The 26,441-nt window shown below is 43.1% G+C and overlaps 1 protein-coding gene across 7 annotated transcripts in view; it reads right to left on the bottom strand.

Moving 5' to 3' along the window:
* The window catches only part of rabgap1l (RAB GTPase activating protein 1-like), a 164,956-nt gene that overhangs the window by 100,347 nt on the left and 38,168 nt on the right, over positions 1 to 26,441 (bottom strand). For all 7 annotated transcript variants that reach the window (XM_036977902.2, XM_036977904.2, XM_036977903.2 and 4 more), the window contains 3 exons: positions 24,388 to 24,514; positions 6,256 to 6,349; positions 5,466 to 5,616 (listed from right to left, as the gene is read on the bottom strand). In XM_036977902.2, the coding sequence (XP_036833797.2) occupies positions 5,466 to 5,616; positions 6,256 to 6,349; positions 24,388 to 24,514 (372 nt within the window). The remainder of the gene's footprint in view (positions 1 to 5,465; positions 5,617 to 6,255; positions 6,350 to 24,387; positions 24,515 to 26,441) is intronic.

The raw sequence follows: 26,441 nt of genomic DNA, 5'->3' as shown, positions 1-26,441 counted from the left end.
CTCCATTTCGAGTCTCATAGCAAAGGGTCTGAATACTTCGGTAAATAAAGTATCTGTTTTGTATTTTGCAAAAAAAATCTAAAAACCTCTTTTCACTTTTATTATTGGTATTGTGTGTAGATTGAGGTTTTTTTTATGTTTATCCATTTAAGAATAAGGCTGTAACGTATTTTTTAAAAAAGGGGAAAAGGGGAAGGGGTCTGAATACTTTCCGAATGCACTGTATCTACAAAATAAGTTTCGAAATCGCATCGCCTAATCCAAAAGAAAGGCTACATCTAATCTTTATTCCTAAAATGTATGTTCACAATTCACAAATTATTTTGATTCAACGCGATTGAAACCAATCCCAACTAATACAATGCAAAGTGAATCGTACGTTTTGTCAAAAATAATTGTTTAAATGAATCATTCAAAAAAGTACATCAACTTTGTATAACCGAAAGACGGTTGAAATACATCTCTATCATATGTTATAGGCTAGGACTACCTGCTGCTGCAATGTACGACTGTCTCTCTTTTCTTGAGCAAAAGGCTGCTCGTCTCGCACTACAAATGTGCCAGTGTCATTCCGATCCTGGCTGATATTTAGAGTTTTAATCTGATTGATAAAATATTTACAAACTGTGCCTAAATAAACTACATTGACAGAAATTATTAAATACATTTCCATGGTGTTTCTCAAAACTTTTCCAGGCCTGGAAAACACCATTTAAAAATTCCATGACTTTACCTGACCGTACGAACACTGCTCTTGGCGCAATTGAGTACAGTAACCATTTCAATTGATACGTCACCAAAATTCCATCTTCATGGAATTATCTTAAAACCTAATCTAGCAAGTAGTCTATTGACCAGGGAAGTAGGCAATTTGAGAACAGTTTATTTATTTAGCATTTTAGGATTAGCATTTTTGGAGACCAATCAATAGGCGCTTAGCTCTGTCACCCTCCAAACTAATTTGCGGCAATGTGATAGCCGAAATGGGACAAATTAATACAGCCTGCCAAAGTTAATCATGAATAATGTCTTATTACCATAGTAACAACAAAATGATAAATGAGTTCAAAGAGCAGCAAAGTCAAGCCAGTATCTGGGAGCATCACATTAGAAGGGTCTAAATCAGACAAACAGAATATGGGCACGGAAGAGCATCACAAGTAGAATGAACTCAAATCCAAGCGTGTTTCCATGGCAGCTCATCCACCCCCACCCCCCCCCCCCCACCCCCCGTTTACATTTGTACAGCATTGTCTGTGGGTTACCACGCGTGGGTGTCTGATTAATTCTAGTCCGACTCTACACTCCTGATGCTACCTTTGATTGCAGAGACTCACTAAATGCCACTGCAGAGCTAGCTGGAGTGCGGGCCAAATATGACATAAAAATGGAGCTGAAGCACCTTGAGAAAGACAAAGGCCCCTCATCGAAGATTTAATTATATCCTTCAGAAAGACTGAACTGTTGTTCATTGCGGGCCTGAAGAAGAGGAAGAGAATGCATTAGTGGGATCCAGGTGAGACTTGACAGCGGCACAGCCTCTGAAGAGAGCGATTTTACTCCTTGGACTGGGACAGTCTGTCTGTACCAACTGTGGCTTGAGCTGCAGAATACGTTTTTCATGTTTCATACAATCATACAGGCTCTTTAGAGAAACAAACAAAAAAATCTGTATAGTGCATCCCTGCAATTGTAAAAATAGTAATTATCAAATATTGTTCTCATAGTACATTTGAGATATAAATAGGCCTAGTGAGCATAATAATGATAATAATGATGTCAATTTAAGTTTTGTGAATCGTGAAATACCTGACAATCACAGAAGAAAGATGAAAAATCAATCTTCATTCTGGCAAAACAATCATTTCTTTCCACAGACATCGGTGACTTCCAATCTCAGAGACAGGCCAACACCATTTTTTGAGACTTCCAATTTGAACCTCCATCCAACTTTTGTCATTGGTTTTGATTGATCCCGACAGAGGAACTCTAACTGTAATGTGAATTGGCAGCACTACAGTGTAAGTGCCTTTCTGAGGAGCAGACTCCAAATAGCTTTCAATCTTTTTTTAAAGCCATGGTTCAACAGCAGCACACCTTTGAAAGATCACACAGGGAGAGTAAAAGGTTGTGAAATATCTACTCCCAACAAAGTGCCACACAGACTGGGGACTGAGTTATTTGCAATTTAGCAATAATCTGAAGATCGACAACGAGGAAGAGTGTGTGTGAATGCGTGCAGACTACATGTAATGTTAAAGTGAAGAGGGTACGACACTTAATCATATCAAAACTGGTATCCAGGAGTTAGGCTACCAGGGATACACACAAACCAAAACATCCTTTATGTTTGGAGAAAACGCTTGTTTAAAATGGCATTCAGCCAAGTACATTTTTTATAAAAATAAATAAATAAATAAATAATAATAATAAGGGCACAAAAGTTTAAAATTTAAATGTGAATTCTTGCAGAGCAAAAAAAGGCATGATTTGTCTGCTGTGGCAACCCAGACACCTGAGTATTAGCTTCGACCAAGTCAACGGCAACTTGCCGGATAACGTTCCTTATACTGTTCATGTCCTACCAAAAACATTCACTGTGAGCCTCAAAAAATGACTTGAAAATACACAAGAGCAGAGAACAGCCCTCTCTCCTCCCAATAAATCCATTTTCCTGCAGTACAACCCAACCCAGTGTCGTCTTGTCTAGCGTCACGTGCAATTCTGAGTCACTGTCAAATATGAGTGTCACCGTCAGAAAGCAGTGAAATGTGCCCTGATTTATACCCCCATAACCAGCCGCGGCACAATTCCTTGGGATTCAATCAGCATTAGAATCATCATTGAGGGGAGACTAGCCCATTAATAACGCAGACGTCGAGCCCCCCCCTGGGATTTTAGCTGGCTATTAATAGCACCGGCCACCCAGTCTATCAATATCATTACATGCAATAAGGAAGGGAGCCCACTCAAAGAATTACAATGATTGAGTGAAGGCTCACCAAGATATTCTGTCACATAAACTTCCTTACGTAAGCTAGTGTTGTGGTATATTTAGGAGCTCATCTGGACTGCTGCTATTTTCTGCCTCCATGGGAGGCAAGGCGGCTGGGCACACACACACACACACACACACACACACACACACACACACACACACACTCACACTCACACAGAGACAGAGAGAGACAGAGAGAGAGAGAACTGAGGCTTTGGGTTAAAGACGCAAGGCGAGGGTAAATTTATACCGGCAGGCAAGAGACGACGGCAGCCCAGCATAAATACATGTCAAAGGAGAAGCCTGTTGCGTTTCATTCGGCATTAAAAAAATAAAATAATAATAATAATAATAGTGCCCCATGCGCGAGCGGTAACCTTTAGTTTATGGATCCATTTTCCCACTCTCTTCAATCCCTCTATTTCATGCAAATGATCACGGAGTGCGTTGTATTTTAAGACCCTCTCCTGAAAGGAATGAGTATTGTTTTATACACCAAAGTGAGGGGCTGTCACCTACTTATCCTCCTCACAAGTCCTCATGCAAAAAATATATATTAGTCCCTTGGAATTAGCTCTAAGGTAGTAAAAATCATGGCTGCTCCAAAATAGATTTTGTGCCATGATCTACCAGCCGTTGGATAAGAGACTAGGCAGAGACCAGTCAAGGTGGAATGAATTGGGGCTGTGGGTAAGCCTGGTTAGGGGTTATGTGGGTGTATCTGTCAGACAGACTACACAGAATGATGCTTCACTTTAGTTGTGGCATTTTAGTGCCAGGACAACAGTGGGGCTGATAGGATTAGCCTCTCTGTCTGACACATGGTCTCCACACACCCCACACTGGGTGATAGAACCGTGGTCTGTGTAGTAAAAGGAGATCACACACAATGACTGGGCTACTGCCTAGTAGCACACATATTAAAAAGGTCAGGATGCCAGAGATCCACTACTGTACATCTCTGAAGGCTGAAGAAATAAACGTAAAACTATATCACTGCTGTTCCGCCACATACTAGACACATGTTGTACTTGTGCAGCGAGCGATTCAAAATGCTATATTTATCTAAAGCTAATAGTCAACTTAATTGCATTTCAAGTCTAGTGTTCAGGCAGTCCTACATTTGAGTTGGACCCTTTTCTAAAGTCATAGATTTTGAATGCGCCATACAGCTGGTTGTCAGACACTCAAATCCGAGTGTCCCAATGTCCCTTCCCTATCCCCTTGTCAAACCAAATCCCCCCAAAAATGTATTTAAACCACGAGGACTGTTAAATTGTGCGAGAGTCAACAGTAGTGCCTTTTTACTGTGGGAAAACTTCTGCCATCACCCATACTTGGCATCAGAACCAGCATACCTCCAAGAAAAACATAAGAGAATTAGCTAAAGGCACAACTCGGCTCGCTATGGGATCAGACCATCCACATTCAAGTTGAACTGAACTGGTCTGGCAAAACTCAAGTTGAATTCAAATGATCCGGATAATTCAAGATGCACCGAAACAATCTGGCATATTCTAGTTGAACTGATATTGTCGGGCAAATTCAAGTTCAACTGAAATGACTTTGACGATGAGATGCTTCTGATGTTTCAATGCTGTTTCTATGTCAATCATGTCATGGTGAAGCCAATGACATTTCCAAATTGTGTGGACCATGAAGTTTTTCCAATTCTAAAACGGAAGGCTCTTTATGGAGCTAATTTACTGGCCTGTTGTGACAGTCCTTCGATCTCTCCAGGGGAACGAGGGACAACTGCAAGGTGGCACCTACTGGAATAGGTATGAGGGAGATTCCCTGCAGGGCACGTTGATGCAAATCATTACTACACTTTCACGACCCCAAGTTGAAGAGCATGTTTTTCACACCAACGTCTTTAAGGATTGTCTTTGCACTCGAAATGACAATTTGCATGATGGTTTTACAGTACACGTATTTTCCTAACTCTTGTGTTCATTTCTGCAACACTTACATTTTAATTACAGCCAACATGCGACCATTTTGAAGGCAACTTCTCAACCTTTACACTTCAGACAACAGAACTGGAGAGTACATTCAAATACATGTGAGAATCACTAATCGTGTGCGAGTGCGTGTCTTTAAGCATGTGATTCACTGAGCACAGCGTGAGAGTGTGGTGTTAGTATCAGTGAACATCTTTGTGCGTGAGATTGTCGATAAATAGGTGTGTGCTTGTGTGTGTCTCAGTGCGCGCGCATGCGGTTGTGTCTCAGTGCGCGCGCATGCGCGTGTCTCAGTGCGCGCATGCGCGTGTCTCAGTGCGCGCGCATGCGGTTGTGTCTCAGTGCGCGCGCATGCGGTTGTGTCTCAGTGCGCGCGCATGCGGTTGTGTCTCAGTGCGCGCGCATGCGCGTGTGTCTCAGTGCGCGCGCATGCGCGTGTCTCAGTGCGTGCGCATGCGCGTGTGTCTCAGTGCGCGCGCATGCGCGTGCCTTTCTCGCCTTACCTTGGTGATGAGGATGCGGTATTTATCAAGCAGGTCCTGGTCACTTTGGCAGCCTGAGAGGAGCTGCCAGACCTCAGCCCTGAGGGCCTCAGGGACCCCAGGCTTCACCAGCGCCGTCAGGCCCTTAGGCCGCACAGACAGGTTCCCATGCCTGACACACACACACCACAGAGGTAGTTAAGAATCTGATATATATGAAGACATTGAGTTCTACTCTTCATAAAAGCAGCAAATTCTTATCAGGGTAAAAGGCTATCTACTGTACAGGCATGGGCGGGGATATCCATTATCAATGTTGCGTTCCTGGGTCTGTTTTTACTGAAATGGAGGCCCCTTGAAATAATGTTATTAACGTGACGACACATAATGCAAACCAATTCACATGATCGGAAAATGTATACAGTGAACACGTTTCATTTCAAGTAATCAAACAGTTCTCTACAGCTTTCGGTTAGGACTTGCATTTAGTCTCTTGTGAGATACACCTACGGTTAGTTACAAAGCATAGGGAGAAGATGACGTGTATATGACAGTCGCATAAAGAGTGTTGTACATCAACAACGGATGAATCTCAGTGAAAGGAGCAGCCATATGGTACATACAGTATGACTTATATCGTCACGCATATGAAGGCTTTATGAATGTTTATAAACGCTACATCTCTACTGTGGAAAAAGTGTGCCCATGCATGCAATCCTTCATCATCATCCTCCTCCTCAACTCAATGATTCCATACATTTTCAGTAGAACTGCCCAATTGTGGTCATCATGACTGCCCTGTGAGTCTTACCATCTGTTGAGGATTCCACCCCAGGACTCCAGAATCTTCTCAGGGCAGTCTTTGGACACATCACCGGTCCCACTGGAGATCTCGCTGTCACTATCTGCCGAAGACACAAGGACCGGAGTTTAATATCAGAGGCCAGTTTGTCATCTCTGGCTCGTCAGGAACAACCAGTCTTGTATTATGAGAGGTTTGCGATTTGTGAACAATATTGAATGCCTATGCTATTATTAGGGTTTGAATTACAGCAGGGCTAGGGGATTGTGGGGCCACTGTATAACAACTAGAAATATCAAAATGAGCCCCAATCACAATCGTCAAAAGATATGTGGGGCACACCTTAGAGACTTCGGACATTTCAAAGAGTCAATGTATCATTTGAACACTGCTATTATCGTTAAAAACTAACAGTTAGATGTATTCATTTCTAATTTGAAATCCAAATTGAAATGGAAGTCATCAAACATTAGTACAGTGTTAAGCCAGAGCTGCAGTCCCCTGGGCTGCTGTAAACTGGGCTGCCTAATGCTCTCCTCTCATGATGGAGCTCTGATTCCCAATAACAGCTGAGAGAAGTACCCTTATTCGCGTTTTAAAACACACACACGTTCGTCTGGCTCACACACTCGAGCGCGATGAGGTCTGAAGCGGACCTGGCTGTCTCACACATTGAGTGGCTGTGGAGCAGACAGCTCCATGCGGGCAGGGTGATTGGCTACAAAGGAAAAACCATCATGCAGTGCCTTTCCGAAAGTATTCACACCCTTGACTTTCTCCACATTTTGTTGTGTTACAAAGTAGGATTAAAATGGATTTAATTGGAACTTTCTTGTCAACGAGCTACACAGAATACTCTGTCAAATTGGAAAGAGGAATAAAAAAAATTGCATTATTATTGGAAAATGAAACCCTGATATATCTTGATTAGATAAGTATTCAATAAACGTTATGAATAACCTTTGGCACAAATACAGCTGTGATTCTTTCCAGGTAAGTCGAAGCGCTTTGCACACCTGGATTGCCCGTTATTATTCAAAATAAATATTCAAAATCTGTCAAATTGGTCAACGCTAGACATCCATTTTCAAGTGTTGCCATTGATTTTCAAGCAGATTTAAGTCAAAACTGTAACTAGGTCAGGAACATTCAATGTCTTCTTGGTAAGCAACTCCAGTGTATATTTGGCCTTGAGCTTCAGGTTATTGTCCTGGTGAAAGGTGGATTTGTCTTCCGGCACGGGCCTCCTGAGGGGCGCAGAGGTCTAAGGCACTGCATCGCAGTGCTAGCTGTGCCACTAGAGATTCTGGGTTTGAGGAGAGGCTGTGTCGCAGGAGGATGGGAGACACATGGGGCGGTGCACAATTGGCCCAGCGTTAGGGGAGGGTTTGGCCGGCAGGGATGTCCTTGTCCCATTGCGTACTAGCAACTCCTGCGCAGTGCACGCTGACATGGTCACCGGGTGTACAGTGTTTCCTCCGACACATTGGTGTGGCTGGCTTCCGTGTTAAGTGGGCATTATGTCAAGAAGCAGTGCGGCTTGGTTGGGTTGTGTTTCGGAGGACGCACGGCTCGTGACCTTCGCCTCTCCCGAGTCCGTACGGGAGTTTCAGCGATGAGACAAGACTAACTACCAATTAGATACCACGAAATTGGGGAGTGAAAAAAAATAAAAAGGATTTGTCTTCCAGTGTCTGTTGGAAAGACAACCAGATTTTCCTCTAGGACTTTGCCTGTGCTTAGCTCTATTCCGTTTCTTTTTATAAAAAAAAACTCCCTAGTCTTTGCCGATGACAAGCATACCCATAACACGATGCAGCTACAGTATCACCATGCTTGAAAATATGAAGCGTGGTACTCAGTGATGTGTTGGATTTGCCCCAAACATAATGCTTTGTATTCAGGACAAAAAGTTAATTTACTTGACACATTTTTTGCAGTATTACTTTATCGCCTTATTGCAAAACATGTTTTTGAATATTTGTATTATGTAAAGGCTTTCTCTTTACACTCTGTAGTTACTCCACAATACAAAAAAAAACGACAATGGTGATTCATCCTCAGTTATCACCTATCACAGCCATTAAACTCTGTCATTTTAATTTTATATAATTCCAAAGTAGTTATTGTACAACAGTCTAAGGCAGCTCACAATTGGCCCAGTATCATCCGGGTTTGTTCTTAACTGACTTGCATAGTTAAAGAAAATATATATATTTTTATGTTTCATATTAGTTCAGTTTCCTGTTCTAAGTTTCATCCTTGTAACTTTGGAGAGGCTACTGAACTCTCATGACCATTGTTTATTTGTAGTTCTCACCTCTGCCTTTATCTCCAAAGTGTTACTGTTTGCATTGTGTGTGTGCTTCACACCTTCTATGTGAGACACTGTACAGGTAAAGTAAAAACACCAAGCCTAAACTTTAAGGTAATGTAGTTTTGTAAAGGTAGTGTAACTGTTATTCGGTGTGACTTCCCCTTACTTTGCAGTGGGTACATGCTCTTTGTGGACAATCCCATGCTGTTCATAGAAAATAGCAATAATTGTTCTCCCCACTGCGTGTGTGTGTGTGTGTGTGTGTGTGTGTGTGTGTGTATATACACACACACACACACACACACACATACATACATACATACATACTGCTCAAAAAAATTACGGGAACACTAAAATAACACATCCTAGATCTGAATGAATGAAATATTCTTATGAAATACTTTTTTCTTTACATAGTTGAATGTGCTGACAACAAAATCACACAGAAATCAAATTTATCAACCCATGGACGTCTGGATTTGGAGTCACACTCAAAATTAAAGTGGAAAACCACACTACAGGCTGATCCAACTTTGATGTAATGTCCTTAAAACAAGTCAAAATGAGGCTCAGTAGTGTGTGTGGCCTCCACGTGCCTGTATGAACTCCCTACCACGCCTGGGCAGGCTCCCGATGAGGCCAACTCCTGGACAGTCTGTGGTGCAACGTGGCGTTGGTGGATGGAGCGAGACATGATGTCCCAGATGTGCTCAATTGGATTCAGGTCTGGGGAACGGGCGGGCCAGTCCATAGCATCAATGCCTTCCTCTTGCAGGAACTGCTGACACACTCAAGCCACATGAGGTCTAGCATTGTCTTGCATTAGGAGGAACCCAGGGCCAACCGCACCAGCATATGGTCTCACAAGGGGTCTGAGGATCTAATCTCGGTACCTAATGGCAGTCAGGCTACCTCTGGCGAGCACATGGAGGGCTGTGCGGGCCCCCAAAGAAATGCCACCCCACACCATGACTGACCCACCGCCAAACCGGTCATGCTGGAGGATGTTGCAGGCAGCAGAACGTTCTCCACGTCGTCTCCAGACTGTCACATGTGCTCAGTGTGAACCTGCTTTCATCTGTGAAGAGCACAGGGCGCCAGTGGCGAATTTGCCAATCTTGGTGTTCTCTGGCAAATGCCAAACGTCCTGCACGGTGTTGGGCTGTAAGCACAACCCCCACCTGTGGACGTCGGGCCCTCATACCACCCTCATGGTGTCTGTTTCTGACTGTTTGAGCAGACACATGCACATTTGTGGCCTGCTGGAGGTCATTTTGCAGGGCTCTGGCAGTGCTCCTCCTGCTCCTACTTGCACAAAGGCGGAGATAGCGGTCCTGCTGCTGGGTTGTTGCCCTCCTACGGCCTCCTCCACGTCTCCTGATGTACTGGTAGCGCCTCCATGCTCTGGACACTACGCTGACAGACACAGCAAACCTTCTTGCCACAGCTCGCATTGATGTGCCATCCTGGATGAGCTGCACTACCTGAGCCACTTGTGTGGGTTGTAGACTCCGTCTCATGCTACCACTAGAGTGAAAGCACCACCAGCATTCAAAAGTGACCAAAACATCAGCCAGAAAGCATAGGAACTGAGAAGTGGTCTGTGGTCACCACCTGCAGAACCACTCCTTTATTGGGGGTGTCTTGCTAATTGCCTATAATTTCCAACTGTTGTCTATTCCATTTGCACAACAGCATGTGAAATGTATTGTCAATCAGTGTTGCTTCCTAAGTGGACAGTTTGATTTCACAGAAGTGTGATTGACTTGGAGTTACATTGTGTTTTTTTGAGCAGAGTGTGTGTGTGTGTGTGTGTGTGTGTGTATGTATATATACATACATACATACATACACATACGTACACACACACTGCTTGTATATGGTTTTTGTAAACAGGGGACCAATACATTGGATATGCCTAGGCTAAACTTCCAGGCACTTTGGAAAGGTTGAAAAAAAACACTGATATCCCCTGTATGTCCCCACACCACCAAAGTTTGAGATTGGTGTTGTAGAAATGTAGTTTTTATAGTGAACAATAACTTTTAGGCACATCCAGTGTGCAAAAACAATGCAATTACTACATTCGGACACTTTGGAGAGGGTGAAACGACATTTGAATGTACCCTGGATACCCCATAACACTACAATGTTTGAGTGAGGTTGATATGGTAGAAATTGTGTTTTTAAACTTAACAAATAGCATTTAGATTGAAAATAAGTTAGAGCACTGGATAACCTAATTTACAGACATGTACCACTTTGGAGAGGTTTAGGGACACTTGGCAACATCCCGTGACCACACCTGACACCACTTACTAAAACATCTGCCCATTTCTAGTTGTTAGGTCTATCAATCCCATTTTCTTTCCTGGTACAGTTCACGTTGTGGAAGCGATCTGATGTGTTTCCAGCTCTAGTCATCAATAATTCACTTATATCTGGTCAATGAAAGACGACTTTCAAAATAAAAGGTTATTTTGTGTGCTTGATCTTTTGTATTGTGAACTATGTAACTCATATCTTCTGATAATTTCCTAATTATCTCTCAGATGTCTTTTTTCCAAATATACCAGGGTTATGCATGTCAGAATCATTTAATTACACATGAATAGCAGTTACTTTTGGGTAGAAGTTGCTCTCGGAGGATGTGTTGGTACCATTCTTTATTCATGGCTGTGTTCTTAGGCTTAATTGTGAGTGAGCCCACTCCCTTGGCTGAGAAGCAACCCCACACATGAAAGGTCTCAGGATGCTTTACCTGTACCTTTTGCAGAAAATCAGCCTGTCCCTGATGTTTCTCCTGGAGAGAATGGCATCTTTGCTTCCCTTCTTGACACCAGGCCATCCTCCAAAAGTCTTCGCCTCACTGTGCGTGCAGATGCACTTACACCTGCCTGCTGTCATTCCTGAGCAAGCTCTGTACTAGTGGTGCCCCGATCCCGCAGTTGAATCAACTTTAGGAGACGGTCCTGGCGCTTGCTGCACTTTCTTGGGCGCCCTGAAGCCTTCTTCACAACAATTGAACCGCTCTCCTTGAAGTTTTAGATAATCCAATAAATGGTTGATTTATTGACTTACTGGCAGCAATGCAGTGGAAAAGTTTTGGGGCGGATTCAGTTAATGCAATGAATTGCAATTCATCTGATCACTCTTCATAACATTCAGGAGTATATGCAAATTGCCGTCATACAAACTGAGGCAGCAGACTTTGTGAAAATTAATATTAATATTCTCAACTTTTGGCCATGACTGTACACGCAGAGGCTTTATCTCAGATCCTACAGACTACAAGGAGAGGCTTTATCTCAGATCCTACAGACTACAAGCAGAGGCTTTATCTCAGATCCTACAGACTACAAGCAGAGGCTTTATCTCAGATCCTACAGACTACAAGCAGAGGCTTTATCTCAGATCCTACAGACTACACGCAGAGGCTTTATCTCAGATCCTACAGACTACATGCGGAGGCTACAGCGCCTATAGAAAGTCTACAACCCCCCCTGAACTTTTTTCACATTTTGTTGCGTTGCAAAGTGGGATTGAAATATATTTCATTGTAGTTTTCGGTCATTGATCAACAACAATAAAAAATAATGTGAAAGTGAATGAATGACTAGCCCCCTTCTTTTGTCCCCTTACATAAAACATCTTTAAAAAAGGTCCCCCAGACCGGTATTGAATTTCAAGCACAGATTAAACTACCAAGACCAGGGAAAGCCTTATAAAGGGCAGTGATTGTTAGATGGTTAACAATAACAAATGAGATATTGAAAAAATCTTTAAGCATGGTCAAGTTAATCATTGTGTTGTGGATGATGTATTAAACCCACCCAGACACATCAAAGACGAAGTCCTTCTAAACTGAGCTGCAGGACAGGAAGTGAAACTTGAAAACAGCTACAGAGTTCAATGGCTGTGATGAGCAAAAACTGAGGATGGATCAACAACATTGTAGTGACTACACAATAATGACAGAGTGAAAAATATTAAAATATACAGAATAAAAATACGCAAAACATGCTTATGTATGCAACGAGGCACTAAAGTAATACTGCAAAGGAACACACTTTTTGGCCTAAATGCAAAGCCTTATGTTTGGGGCAAATCCAACAACACGTCACTGAATAACTGCTTCCTTATTTTCAAGCATGTTAGCGGCTGCATCAAGGTCTGAGCATGTTTAACATCGGCAAAGACCGGGAAGTTTTCAGGATGAAAAACGTGACGGAGCAAAGCACAGACCAATTCACCTTTCAGCAGGACAATAACCTACAACACAAAGCAAAATATACACTGGAGTTGCTTACCAAGAAGACACTGAGTGGCCAAGTTACAGTTTTGACTTCAATCTGATTGATAATCTATGGCAAGACTTAAATTGCTACCTAGCCATGATACCCATCACCTTGACAGAGAAAAGCTCTTGGAGACTTACCCCCCAAAAAACTCACAGCTGTAATTGCTGCCAAAGGTGTTTCTAACATGTTTTGATTCAGGGGAATGAACACCTAACTAATCAAGGTATATTAGCATTTTATTTTTCATTTGACAGTCTTCTTTTGTAGATTGACAAGAAAGCCCAGAATTAAATACATTTTAATCCCACTTTGCAACAATAACATTTTCAGAAATCTAAGGGTGGTGACTTTCTATAGGCACTGTATCTCAGACTACATGCACTAGTCAATATCTCACAAACTATATATATAGTTATATCTCACAAACTATATACAGAATATATTGTCTTCTTCAAAGGCTTGGCTGCAAACAAAGCCTATATCTCACAGGCTGTGTACAGAGCCTATAACGTAGACTACAAACATGGCATTTATCTCATAGACAACATAGAGGGCCTATATCTTACAAACTACACTGAGTGCACAAAACATGAGGAACACCTTCCTAATATCGAGTTGCACCCCCTTTCTGCCCTCAGAACAGCCTTAGTTCGTCGGGGCATGGACCACAAGGTGTCGAAAGCGTTCCACAGGTACAGTGGCCCACGTTGACTTCAATGCTTCCAGCAGTCGTGTGAAGTTGGCTGGACGCCCTTTGGGTGGTGGACCATTCTTGATACACACGGAAAACAGTTGAGCGTGAAAAGCACAGCAGCGTTGCAGTTCTTGACACAAACTGGCACCTACTACCATATCCCGTTCAAAAGGCACTTCAAAATTGTATCTTGCCCATTCACCCTCACACATACACAATCCATGTCTCAATTGTCTTGAAGATATAAATCATTATTTAACCTGTCTCCTCCCCTTCATCTACACTGATTGAAGTGGATTTAACAGGTGACATCAATAAGGGACCATAGCTTTCACCTGGTCAGCAATGTTCCCTATAGATTTTTTCGGAACTGAGAGAATTTCTGGTCTGCTGAGCGCAAACTTGACAATTGTGAAAATTCTGTGCAAGTTCCAGCGAGCATTTACTGTGAACACTGAGTCTGTACCCGCTTTAAGTTACAGTTTTAACAGTGGCCAAGTAGGCAACTGTGGCTATTTGATCATAATGCAGGCCTACCAGTGGCCTACCATCAAAAACAATGGAGAAAATACATCCCATAACATGGAAATAACTGTTCTATCATTCAGCCTAGAGTAGCAGCCAATGTGTAGTGTTCAATGTAGGCCTACATTCCATGAGAATATATATATATTTTTTAAATAAAAACCATGCAGGGATTGACCTTAACCTGTTTATCTACTTGTCCTTCAGACAAGGAGGTGACTGAAAATGTGTTGTTTGATGCAAGAAACAACTTTACATTATTACGGAGAATCAGACAAATGATGCTACCCTCTGCCTACTAGCTACTTAGCTTATTCAAGCCTGTCTCCAAACACAACACTGCCCTTTTAAACAAAAAAATATCTTTACCTGACTCTTTTTTAAGCTGTCTCGAAATGTATATGTTTTGTGCTATTGTAGAAAGCAAATCACTCTCCCATTGCTGGCTACAAATTATCTATAATTGGGCTAATAACTCATTAACTAGCAAAGGATATGAATCAAATGTGCACACGTGGCTACATGCAGCTCTCACGTTAACATCAAAACAAGCGCATCTACTCACGACCGCTCATGCTGTAAACACATTCCAGTTCAAAGTAAATGTCAAATATCCATATATGGCAATGGTCAATTTCATATAAGCCTACTGCAGCTCTGATCGGTTATGCTGCACCAGTCTGTGTAGACTACGGGCTGAGTCGTGTGTGTCAATACAATAAAACCCTACTCCGATGCGTTCTGCCTACAAAAAAATCTCTGGCATAGCTAATTTTGTTTCAGTATGTTGCATTGAATGTGGCTAATATTGCATTGATTCGATCACAATAGCCACAGTAAAGGGAAACGTTGATAGTGTTAACAGGCAAAACTCAAAAACAGTGGTCACCAACCTTTTCTGAGTCAAGATCACGGAGTCAAAATGCAAGCCGAGATCTACCAATCAGATTTGTTTTTAAACTTAAGCCTATGCAACTTAAACGTAAGCCTATGCAACATTAACCAATTAAAAACAGTACTGTATCAATGAGGTTTGTGCAGTAAGCTAAAGACCCAATACATTATCATTGCTTCAATTGCCTCCCAATGTATTGTTGTTCAGGACATTTTTTTCAATTAAATGTCTAAATATTAGGTAGGCAATATGATCACCCCGGTAATAGATCCATTGTTGTATTACTTGTGAGGCGATCGACTAGGAATGCCTTGGAGATCGACCAGTCAATCCAGCTGGTGCCCACTGCTCTAGAAAGTTAGGTGAAGTTCAATCTCATGCTTCGCTCTGTGGACTGATATTTCTTCTGCATGGCAGTCCCGGGTGGAGCTGCGCAGCAGCCTTGGGGCTACTGCTCGTCAACGCGCTGCTTACAGGGAGCATTGCTGGGGTCAGTCTCTGTCATGGAAAGAGCAGGCGTTCCAAATGTTTTGTACACTCAGTGAATATTCAGAGTATATGGTCTTTCAAACAGACTTTGCTGCATACAAAGCCTATATCTCATAGGCGAGGTACAGAGCTGAGCACATGAGCAGAGGGTTTGAGCTGGGGTGTGTATGTATATTGCCACCCATTCAGTAGGGTCATGAGTGTGCATGTGCTTGTATGTTTGCTGTGTGAATGCATGTGAATGTGCACGTGTGTGCTCGTGTGGATGAAAAAAAGCACATTGAAAATAAAAATCAGTGGGCTGACTGAAAAATAGAGAAAAAGGAGACATTCCGGGTCACACTGCTGCACATTGTAATTTACAATAATACAAGAAAATGTATGCGCACGTGACTGGCAAGAAATGTGCAGGCAGCAGCAGCAGCATCCTCACACACTGGGAAAGCTTTCAGTCCCGTCTACAATGGCGACTGACCTCCAGCTAGAAATCCCTGAAAGGCTTTCTTTTCACGCCGCCTCCACCGGCAGCTGGAACACAGCAGAACCTTTAGAAATGCTTGTACATTTTACTGTGAATGGCTTCTCCTCCCTGGCAAGGCTTTTTTTTGACACCGTGCCGGCCTTGGAGAGTGCCTCTCTAACGCCAAGGAGGTACCAAGGTTCAAAAGACAGGTGTGGGCAGACATCTCACTCAGAAGCAACTATTATTCTTTTTGCAGTTGGAATGGAATGGTACCACTCCAGCAGAGCAGAGTAAGGTCCAGCAGAATGCAGAAAATGTACCCAGAGCACATTCAAGCTGCAACTTACTGTAACAATGTGCTGTAAATGTACTTATTGTAGGTTTCCCTGGATAGGTTGTAGGTTTCCAACCTCTTACAATCAAGAGCCCATCATCAAGTAAGAATCAGCGTGCTGTCCCGGGAAAAAATTAGAAGTGCAGTGTCGGAAAAGCTGTGCTTGCAGGAAGCCAGAAAAGCCACCTCCGTTTACATTGTTGAATCGTTGGAATGTGTGTTCTGGGCACCTTTGGAGTCCAAATGGTTATGTTATTTCTCCTGTTTTGCACTCATTCAAAAAAGTCCCAGCAACCCTAATTTATGTCTTTAAATATGAATCTCACTCTATACACACACAACGTTAAAGGGCAATTCCCCCACTTTTCAAACTCATATTCATTATCTCCAGCGCCATACCATGTTTATTTTTTGTAAAAATGGCACGTTTCCATGATCTGTGGTTTAAAAGATTAGAATCAAGGTCATATTTTTTTTATTTATTTTTTTTTTTAATCTGTGACATGACAGGGTAGGATTTAAAGCAGGAATTGGAACCAGTTCAGGGAACAGAAACGAAAACCATTAAAAGACATTCAAGGAACAGAACAGTTATTTTAAAAGCAAGGGAACTGGTTAATAACATAACTTTTACGTTGCGGCCATTTTTTTTCCAGCCCCACAAAAAAACGCAACATATATTTGCAAGTGTGTGTGTGAAGGCTACCATCCCCTCCGAAGCATTATCTACTTTAGCTTCTGAACTGCACTGTTGGTTAAGGGCTTACAAGATTTTTGACTTGTCTGCTCAGGGATTTGATCTTGCAACCTTTCGGTTACTAGCCCAAAGCTCTAACCACTAGGCTACCTGCAGCACCAGGTTAAGACAACTCTCTGAAGATCAACAACATTCATAGTTCCTTCATAGAAGTCGCTCCTCTGTAGGTATAATTCTGTGGGCCTAATTCAGATAGCTAATGCATGTCATAACAACAAGATGCCCAGCGCTTCATGCCCAGCTCTCTCCTCGCCCGAGAAATTTCAGTCGCATCTCACACCCTACGCAACAATTGTCTGTCCAATGCATGTACATAACTGTCCCGCTGTCACCACTTTATTTTAAGAATGCGAAATGTCAGAATAAAAGTAGAGATAATTATTTATCAGTTTTTATTTCTTTCATCACATTCCCAATTGGTCAGAAGTTTACATACAGTCAATTAGTATTTGGTAGCATTGCCTTTAAATTGTTTAACTAGGGTCAAACATTTTGGGTAGCCTTCCACAAGCTTCCCACAACAAGTTGGGTGAATTTTGACCCATTCCTCCTGACAGAGCTAGAGTAACTGAGTCAGGTTTGTATACCTCCTTGCCAGCACACACTTTTTCAGTTCTGCCCACAAATTTTCTATAGGATTGAGGCCTCATTTTAAATTAATACTTGTGCCTAATCCTAACCTTTCCTCTTCAGATTTTAAGGTATCACCCTGGACCTTAGTGGGGGAGCTGACGCCGTATAGCTGTGCGATGACTAATCAAGGCTGCAACCATGTTAGATGGGCTGTTTATACTAGGATTACCCAGCATGTGGTGGGATTGCTTAACACCCACGTGGCGATCAGTGTTAGTGATCAAGCATTCATTGCCTCTTTTTGGGAAGGTCTCTTAGAGCTTATTTTAGGCTTATTCTAGTAATCTATGGGGTCTCACTCTCGTTATCAGGTAATTTATTCTTCGCTCATGGCTATGTCTAATGGTATCTGCCGGTAAGCCTTCAACTCAGGTAGACTATTTGTAGGTTTTGATCATCAGGTCACTCCCAACTGTGCACGCTGCAGACGCATCAGCTACTGCTGAGCAATTTCAGTATGACATTAGGCTATATAGATAAGGTGGGTACGTAGCTAACGTTTAGCTGCGGTTTCGGGTTTTAGTAATACTGTGTGTTTTTTTTGCTACGTGATGGTATGCTGAGCTGTACCATACAGCAGTCTACTGTATGGTCTTCTCTCTGTACAATGTCTTCTGTCATATAACCGCGCATGTCTTTTCTATTCCAAATTCAGTCAGGCATATCAAAAGAGTATCTCCTCTCTCAGTAGCGCAGGTTTGAAAATCACGTTAAGGCAATGGTGTTCAAAAATACACTTTTCCAGATGCGGTCTGTATGATGGCTTCAAGGGGTGCTTCAGTCTGAATACACTCAAATGTTCCTTCCCTTTCGTTTTTGCGTGATCAGTTTGCATTAAGTTCTGTTTGCATTATGTATGCTCACATGTGGAACACTTGTCATCACCGGAACGAACACTGCTTTATCTCATGTTACGCTGCCTGCATGCTGAGCACGGGCAGCAGCTGGCGAACTTCTGTTCAACATTGATGCTGGCAACCAGTGAGAAGACACTGGATCTCATCGCGGCTCTGGTTCCTTCGTCAGCGCTGAGGGCTAGCTCTGAGCTATTGGCAACCAATTCTGGTTCGCCGCTGCTACTTCTCTCTAATCCTCTGCTGCTACCATGCTACAATTTAAAATGTTTCTGAGGATTGTGAAACCTACCCGAGTTCTTGCAGTATTGGTATATGATCATGATTGTCGGCCTGTGGTCCATTAGCTATGTTGCATCTGCCTAATGGGCTTCAAAAGAGCAATTTTCAGGCAACGACAAAGGTCACTATCACCCTCACTCTATATAAATAGATTCATGTTAAGGGTGTTCGGCTCATACAATCATTTGTACTTGAGGCAGTTGTCTTTCTATGAGTTTTTACAGTAGGGAAGTACAGTTCATTTTAATTTCTCTTTAATCATTGCATGGTCTCACGATTTAATCAAGGACACACGTTCACCGTGTTGGGTAAGCATTCCCAAACTGATAGGAAGGGTAAAGGTACCATTGCTCAAACTAACTCCTCCTTTCTGTCCTCTTTTCCATGTTACGCTACCTGCAATGGCGACCACTGGCAACTCCGGGTGATCCATTATTCGTCACCGATGCAGGCAAACCAATGACAAGATACTGGTTTTTCATCACAGCTCTGTCTCCTCCTGCGGGGCCATATCCTTAGCCATACGCAAACTTATCCGTTTTGAATCGGCACGGCTTCTCTATCTATCCCTGCAATCCACACTGGAGATCATGGGGTACTGGTCCTCTGCTTCCTATGAACACTATGATGAAGATGAAACGCCAAGGAGATTATGGACGTCAAAAGTGATGAGTTCATTTGCGAGTTCCATGCCTTATATAGATCGCTATGTCGGCGTTCAGAGATCTGTTCTTAACTGACTTGCCTAGTTAAATAAAGGTTCAGCTAACAGTCAATATCATTGCTTTGGTTGTTATCGCAGTCAAGTTCCGTGCATATTGCTTAGGTTGTGCTTTATTAAAAATTATATATATATATATTTAAACCATTATTTAACTAGGCAGTTAAGAACAAATTCTTATTTACAATGACGGCCTACCCCAGCCAAACGCAGACGACGCGTGGCCAATTGTGCGCCGCCCTATGGGACTCCCAAACACGGCCCATTGTGATGCAGCCTGGATCCGAACCAGGGACAGTAGTGACGCCTCTTGCACTGAGATGCTGCGCCACTCGGGAGCCCACTAGATGATAGATATTTAATGTCGGCCACAGATGATCAGGCACCTCGTATAGATCAGTGAGAGCACCGGGCGGTGCGTCTCTAGGGCAGCTGGGTTCACACGTGCCAAGATTAACCTTATCTGGCCTTAAATCGAGGGTACCCGGCAGTACGTCAGGAGGGATAGGAGTCATAAGTCGTTCAGTTTAAGCCATATATGGTTAACATTCCAACATAGTATTCATTCTTGCGATTGTGGGGTTGACTTTATATTTATGCAATTATTTATATATTTTACCCCATTCTCTCCAATTTCAATCTTGTCTAATCGCTGCAACTCCTCAATGGGCTCCGGGAGGCAAAGGTCGAGTCATTGGTCCTCCGAAACATGACCCACCAAACCGCAATTCTTAACACCCACCCGCTTAACCCGGAAGCCAGCCGCACCAATGTGTCGGAGGAAACACCGTTCAACTGACAACACAGGTCAGCCTGCAGGTGCCCGGCCCGCCACAAGGTGTCGCTAGAGCGCGATGAGCCAAGTAAAGCCCCCTCGGCCAAACGCTCGGACACTGCCCTATGGAACTGCCGATCACATTCGGTTGTGATACAGCCCGGGATCGAACCTGGGTCTGTAGTGACGCCTCTAGCACTGCGACGCAGTGCCTTAGACCGCCGCGCTCAGGAGGCCCTCGTAGGTTTACTTTAGCTGGTCAAGTGATGATGTCTGGCATAGCTACACAGTCGGCTGGCGTAAGGTTTTGCTGTTTTGGGGAAGGGTATAGCTTACCGCTCTCACTACCTGTAGGCTATTTTATATTGATGCTTTGCTTGGCCAGTGAGCTACCCTGAAGGAGCAGAGCCTATATGTCAAGACTTGAATTATTCATTGCTTAATAAATGGTTAAACATATTTCTACATGGCATTTTCTTTCTGAAATTAAGCGGAACCAGTTCAGAAGGAAAACCGAGTGCCCCGCCTCAGGCTGACGCATCAGCTGAGATGGCAGCAATTAGAGACGAGTAACAATCACGCCTACCTTATTGGCAGTCTATTTAAGCTGACCGGGTCTGCTCACTGCCTGTAGGCTATTTTATATTGATGCTTTGCTTGGGCAGTGAGCTACACTGAAGGAGAAGGGCCTATACACAAAGACTTGCATTAATTCAGTGCTTAATAAAATGGTTAAACATTTCTACGTGGCATCTTTCTGAAGTGTGTGTACTTTACTGTATTTATACTTGGGATACCGCTTTTCAACAGGAAACTTTTTTTTTTGTCACTGGAGGAAGTCTAAGCTTTATGCAAAGCAGGGTTACATTGTCTTTATTTAAGCTCCAAAAGCTGAGAGATCTTTTTATAGGTTAAAACATTCCAAAAGTGTATTTTATTTTTGCTAATTTAAGTGCAAAGATATTCCTTTATTTTATTTAGGTAAAGCGCTGCCCACCTGTCCGGGTGAAGAATAGCCATACTGTTAAGCCTCTGTGCTTTGGCAGTCGTTCTGACACTGGTATCACAAAAAAATATGGATGAGTTTAGCTAATTCTAGGTATAGCCGGCCAACCATTCCCATGCCCTTTAATTCATTCATTAAGTCATCCACTGTTCTGACGCCCTTGCCTCTCTTTAGCTCTGGTAAAACAGCAAGCTGGTTTCTGCCCAAGTCCATGCCATAGTGGGCAGTCACACATTGGAAGTCCTCTGTGGACCATACATTCGCTTTTGACGTAGCGGGGAGTAGAGTCTCGACGGATTGGTACAGGCACATCTCAGGCAGGAGAGGAGAGTGAGCGGAAAAAAGAAACCAAGTGCAGAATGCAGACTGTCAAACGAGATGCAACTAAGCTGTTGAGAGGCGTGGTTTATGAGGCTCTGTAGGCTGCAGCTAGGAAACCACTGTGACTGACAAGTGAATCCACCTGACGTAGCGAGTGTGGGGGGTGACACTGGGACAGGGTCGTAGTCGCTAGATAAAACAGGAAGAAATTGGGGGAGGTACTATGTCAACTTGTCAAAATAAGTGTGAAAAAAGTTTTTTCTTCTCGAAGTCATAAACTAATGACTATGTCTGGTAAACGTGTTCTGTGCTGCTGCTTTGAAAGTGATGTGCCGGGCGTCACACCAGATTGAAAAGTACTGGGAGAAATGCCAGCTCGCTACACATTTTCTGGCGGCTCTAGTTTGTGTACTTAAGAGTGCTGTAATAAGAAGAGGGTTTGTTTAGTTTCACTAGTCATTAAATCCCTAGAAAGATGTCTGAGGATGCATTTTGTGTCTTGTATTAGAGGTCGACCGATTAATCGGAATGGCCGATTAATTAGGGCTGATTTCAAGTTTTCATAAGAATCGGAAATCTGTATTTTTGGGCGTCGATTTTTTTATACCTTTATTTAACTAGGCAAGTCAGTTAAGAACACATTCTTATTTTCAATGACGTTCTAGGAACGGTGGGTTAAGTGCCTTGTTCAGGGGCAGAATGACAGATTTTTACCTTGTCAGCTCAGGGATTCAATCTTGCAACCTTACGGTTAACTAGTCCAACGCTATAACCACCTGCCTCTCGTTGCACTCCAAGGTAAGTTGCTAGCAAGCATTAAATGTATCTTATAAAAAACAAATCAATTAATCACTAGTTTATCTAGCGTGTCCTGCGTTGCATATAATCGATGCAACGCTGGGGGATGATTTAACAAAAGCGCATTTGCGAAAAAAGCACAATCGTTGGACGACTGTACCTAATCATAAACACAAATGCCTTTTTTAAAAGAAATCCAGGTTAGCAGGCAATATTCACCAGGTGAAATTGTGTCACTTTTCTTGCGTTCATTGCATGCAGAGTCAGGGTATATGCAACATTTTGGGCCGCCTGGCTCATTACGAACTAATTTGCCAGAATTTTACGTAATTATGACATAACATTGAAGGTTGTGCAATGTAACAAGAATATTTAGACTTAGGGATGCCACCCGTTAAATAAAATACCGAAAGGTTCGGTATTTCACTGAAATTAGTTTCCAGATTCGACCATATTAATGACCTAAGGCTCGTATTTCTGTGTGGTATAACTAAGTCTATGATTTGATAGAGCAGTCTGACTGAGCGATGGTAGGCAGCAGCAGGCTCGTAAGCATTCTTTTGTGCGTTTTGCCAGCAGCTCTTCGCAGCACAGCGCTGTTTATGACTTCAAGCCTATCTGCCTAATGGCTGGTGTAATCGATGTGAAATGGCTAGCTAGTTAGCGGGGTGCGCGCTAATAGCGTTTCAAACGTCACTTGCTCTGAGGACAGAAGCTATACTGTTACACTGGCAATGTAAAACCCATGTAAAACCCTTTGTTTTCTTACTCCACATGTATTAAAAAACCTTACTCATTCAATATTCATATTTTCAATAGGATGGTAGAAATGGGAAAACACAGAATGAGCATTCCTAAAATGAAGAGTGAAATCCTTTTGGTAAGTAAACCAGTGGCAGGCAGTGTGTTCCTTCCAGAGCTGTGTAGTGTTGAGTCAAGCTGGGGAGGGAGGGCAAGATGGGTACCAGGTGGTCTTAGCCCACAGCAGCAGTGCGGCGATACCAATGAGTCAACCCTACTTAACCGGATTGGACTGTGCTCCAGTGAAACCGGTGAGCCTCCAGAACCCATCCAAAGCTTCTGGAATTCTGTCTTGCCTCAGCCTCGCTCGACACCCAAAAAATAAATAACTCCCCACTGTCTGAGACACACACACGCCTCAAACACACAGACACAAAAGCGCGAACACACACACAAACGTTCCCCCACACAAACATCCACACCTGCTAACACCTCCCCCTCACAGCGGTTCACACACACACACACACACACACACTAAATTAAACTTCACAGTTGATTCATGGCCGCCAGATACGAGGAGGGGGGCGAGCCTCAGGAAAATGCAAAGTGAGCCAACGTGTTGATAACGTTCAATTCAGGGGGAATATCTGGACAGATGATCTCATTTGTATGAGGTGTCCCGCCACCGAGGAGAAACAATTGCCCGAAATATATAAATAAAACAAATGCTCCTCCAACAAGCTATTTGTGCCAAAGCAATCTATTTATTTTTTTTCTCTCACCTTGTACACACTCTTTCTAAAAGCAATCTAAGTAAGCTCTGAGACGCAGGTCGTTTTTCTTTGAAATTGAACATAGCAAGTTTTTCAGCATTACGGCAGTAGACATAGTGTATTTTTCAATCAAGCGATATTAGGTAATACAATTATGTCGTCCGTGTGACTGAGGCGGATGGAATTCAATGTGCCGAGGCGGATGGAATTCAATGTGCCAAGGCATTTTACCTGGAGAGGTGTGCAAGTTCTCATGTTGACCTTGGAAGGTGATTGAAAGGCTAGCCAAGAAAACAACAATGCACTCTTAGTTAGTCTTCAGGGCAACGTATATGGATGGATGGATGGATAGATAGATACAAAGAGCAAGAGGTAAGAGAGAATGTCAAAGATGGAAAGAGAGAGACAGATACGATGATGAAATGAGGATGAAAACAGAGCGCGAGAGGGAGAGTTCAATACCTTCCTCAGGCTCCTCTTCCTCAGCCGGAGAGGCCAGACGGCCTCGTCCCCCGTTGCTCCTCTCAGTCTCCCTCTGCAGGCTCACCACCTCCAACATGGCATCACCCTGGCCACCCTTCCCACCACCCTATACACACACACACACACACACCAAAGTCACATATGGTGCAGAAATAATACAGTGGGAGGATTCATTTTGACACAGCACCAAGAAACAAAGTTAAACAGGTCATTACTACTGCACCAGAATTGACGAGTCAATTCTACACACTGAAAAAAAAAAATATGTTCAGAGTGAGAGCTGTTGCGACAGTCTCTCTTTGGGTATCCTCAAATATTTTCAGAAACAAAATCTGTCTAAAGTTAGCCTCACCTTTTGCCACCACCCGAGGGGAACCACGGAAAAATATAATTACACGTACAGGAGGAAATTAAATTGAGCGGCGGCAGAGAGCGCCAAGGATCGCACCAGACGGCTTTTGGCCAGAGTGTCTGGTAATAGGGTTCACAGGGAGCCTGCTGCAATCAGAGCACAGAGAGATTGGGCTCACTCGCCTATGCAGGTCACTTCTAAAGTTGGGCTTTGTTACATTGCACATTGGGGGTTTTGTAACACTGTTGTTGCTACTGGGGTTGTTTGGTCTCAGCAGTTGCGGTGAGAGGTGGATCCATGACAACACTAACACTATATACATATATATGTAACCCTTGCTCTGTGAGCACATGTGGATCCAAGCAAACATTTTAGCACAAGGGCCATAATTGGAGACTATACATCTAACACATTTTTAGGCAATGCATTACCATAGCCAGCTAGTGCTATCAACAGTCATACATGGCATATATGAGAACATTGGCATTTATTAAGGTTTAGGTAGTACAAATAAGGGGGTCACAATAAGCTTCGCAATAATACCACTTAGACCTTGGGTAGGATCCTCTACTAACCCGTGAGCCAAGGCGCAAAATATGCTCAGAGAGGGCGACGACAACGGCTCCTCTAATTCCTCAACGCCTTAATGAGAGGCCCCCGGAACAAATACAAATCGTACTCAAATAATACTGGAGCTAGTGGCTGGGATTAGAATCTAGTGTAAACACTAGAATGGCTATATTTTAATTAACTTTTAACTACAGCAGCCGCCATTCTTTGCTGCCTGCTGATGAGCTAACTATAGAGAGGCACACAGGCAGAGCCCTAATTACTACAGTGTGATAATGAGTGGCTGCCTCGTATTAGGGCTCCCAATGAAACAAAGGCTAATGTCCACAATTACAAACTAGTCCCTAAATAGTGCACTTCTTTTGACCAAGGCCCTGGTGAAAAGTAGTGCACTATATAGGGACTAGGCTGCCATTTGGGACGCATTCAAAGCCTGGAGTGGAGAGGAAAAATCCCTTTCAAACAAGGAGGCAAGGGGCTTATGTTACTGACTTAGGGGCTTGTTTTGATTTTCTAAACACCTGCGGAAGGACCGGACAGGACGGGGATGCACTTGTGTGCTGGGCGTGATAATTGAATGCGTCGAGAACGTCGTCGCTCTCGTGCATTTTAATTGGAGGAGTTCGGGGGGGGGATTGGGTGTGGATGTGTGCAGGCCTCAAATATCCCGACCGAATTGACGGTCATGTCCATCGATGCCCCCTTGTGTGGCCGTAGTGCATCCCTAAAAGAAAATCCATGACTTGCGGCAAAAGGGTGACTACTTCTACACAGTCTCCTCTGAACACTGAATCATTTATTTGGGCTGTAATTTCTGAGGCTGGTAACTAATGAACTTGTCCTCTGCAGCGGAGGTAACTCTGGGTCTTCCTTTCCTGTGGCAGTCCGCATGAGAGACAGTTTCATCATAGCGCTTGATAGTATTTGCGACCGCACTTGAAGAAACTTTCAAAGTTGTGGAAATGTTCACATTGACTGACCTTCATGTCTTAAAGTAATAATGGACTGTTGTTTCTCTTTGCTTACTTGAGCTGTCTGTTCTTGACATAATATGGACTTGGTATTTTACCAAATCTTCTGTATACCACCCTTACCTGGTCACAACAAAATT

Source organism: Oncorhynchus mykiss, chromosome 5 (genome assembly GCF_057628025.1).
Source record: "Oncorhynchus mykiss isolate SJ-2025 chromosome 5, ASM5762802v1, whole genome shotgun sequence".
Classification (NCBI taxonomy): domain Eukaryota; kingdom Metazoa; phylum Chordata; class Actinopteri; order Salmoniformes; family Salmonidae; genus Oncorhynchus; species Oncorhynchus mykiss.
Note: the sequence above shows the minus strand (reverse complement) of the source record. Positions and strands in the feature narration are given on the sequence as shown.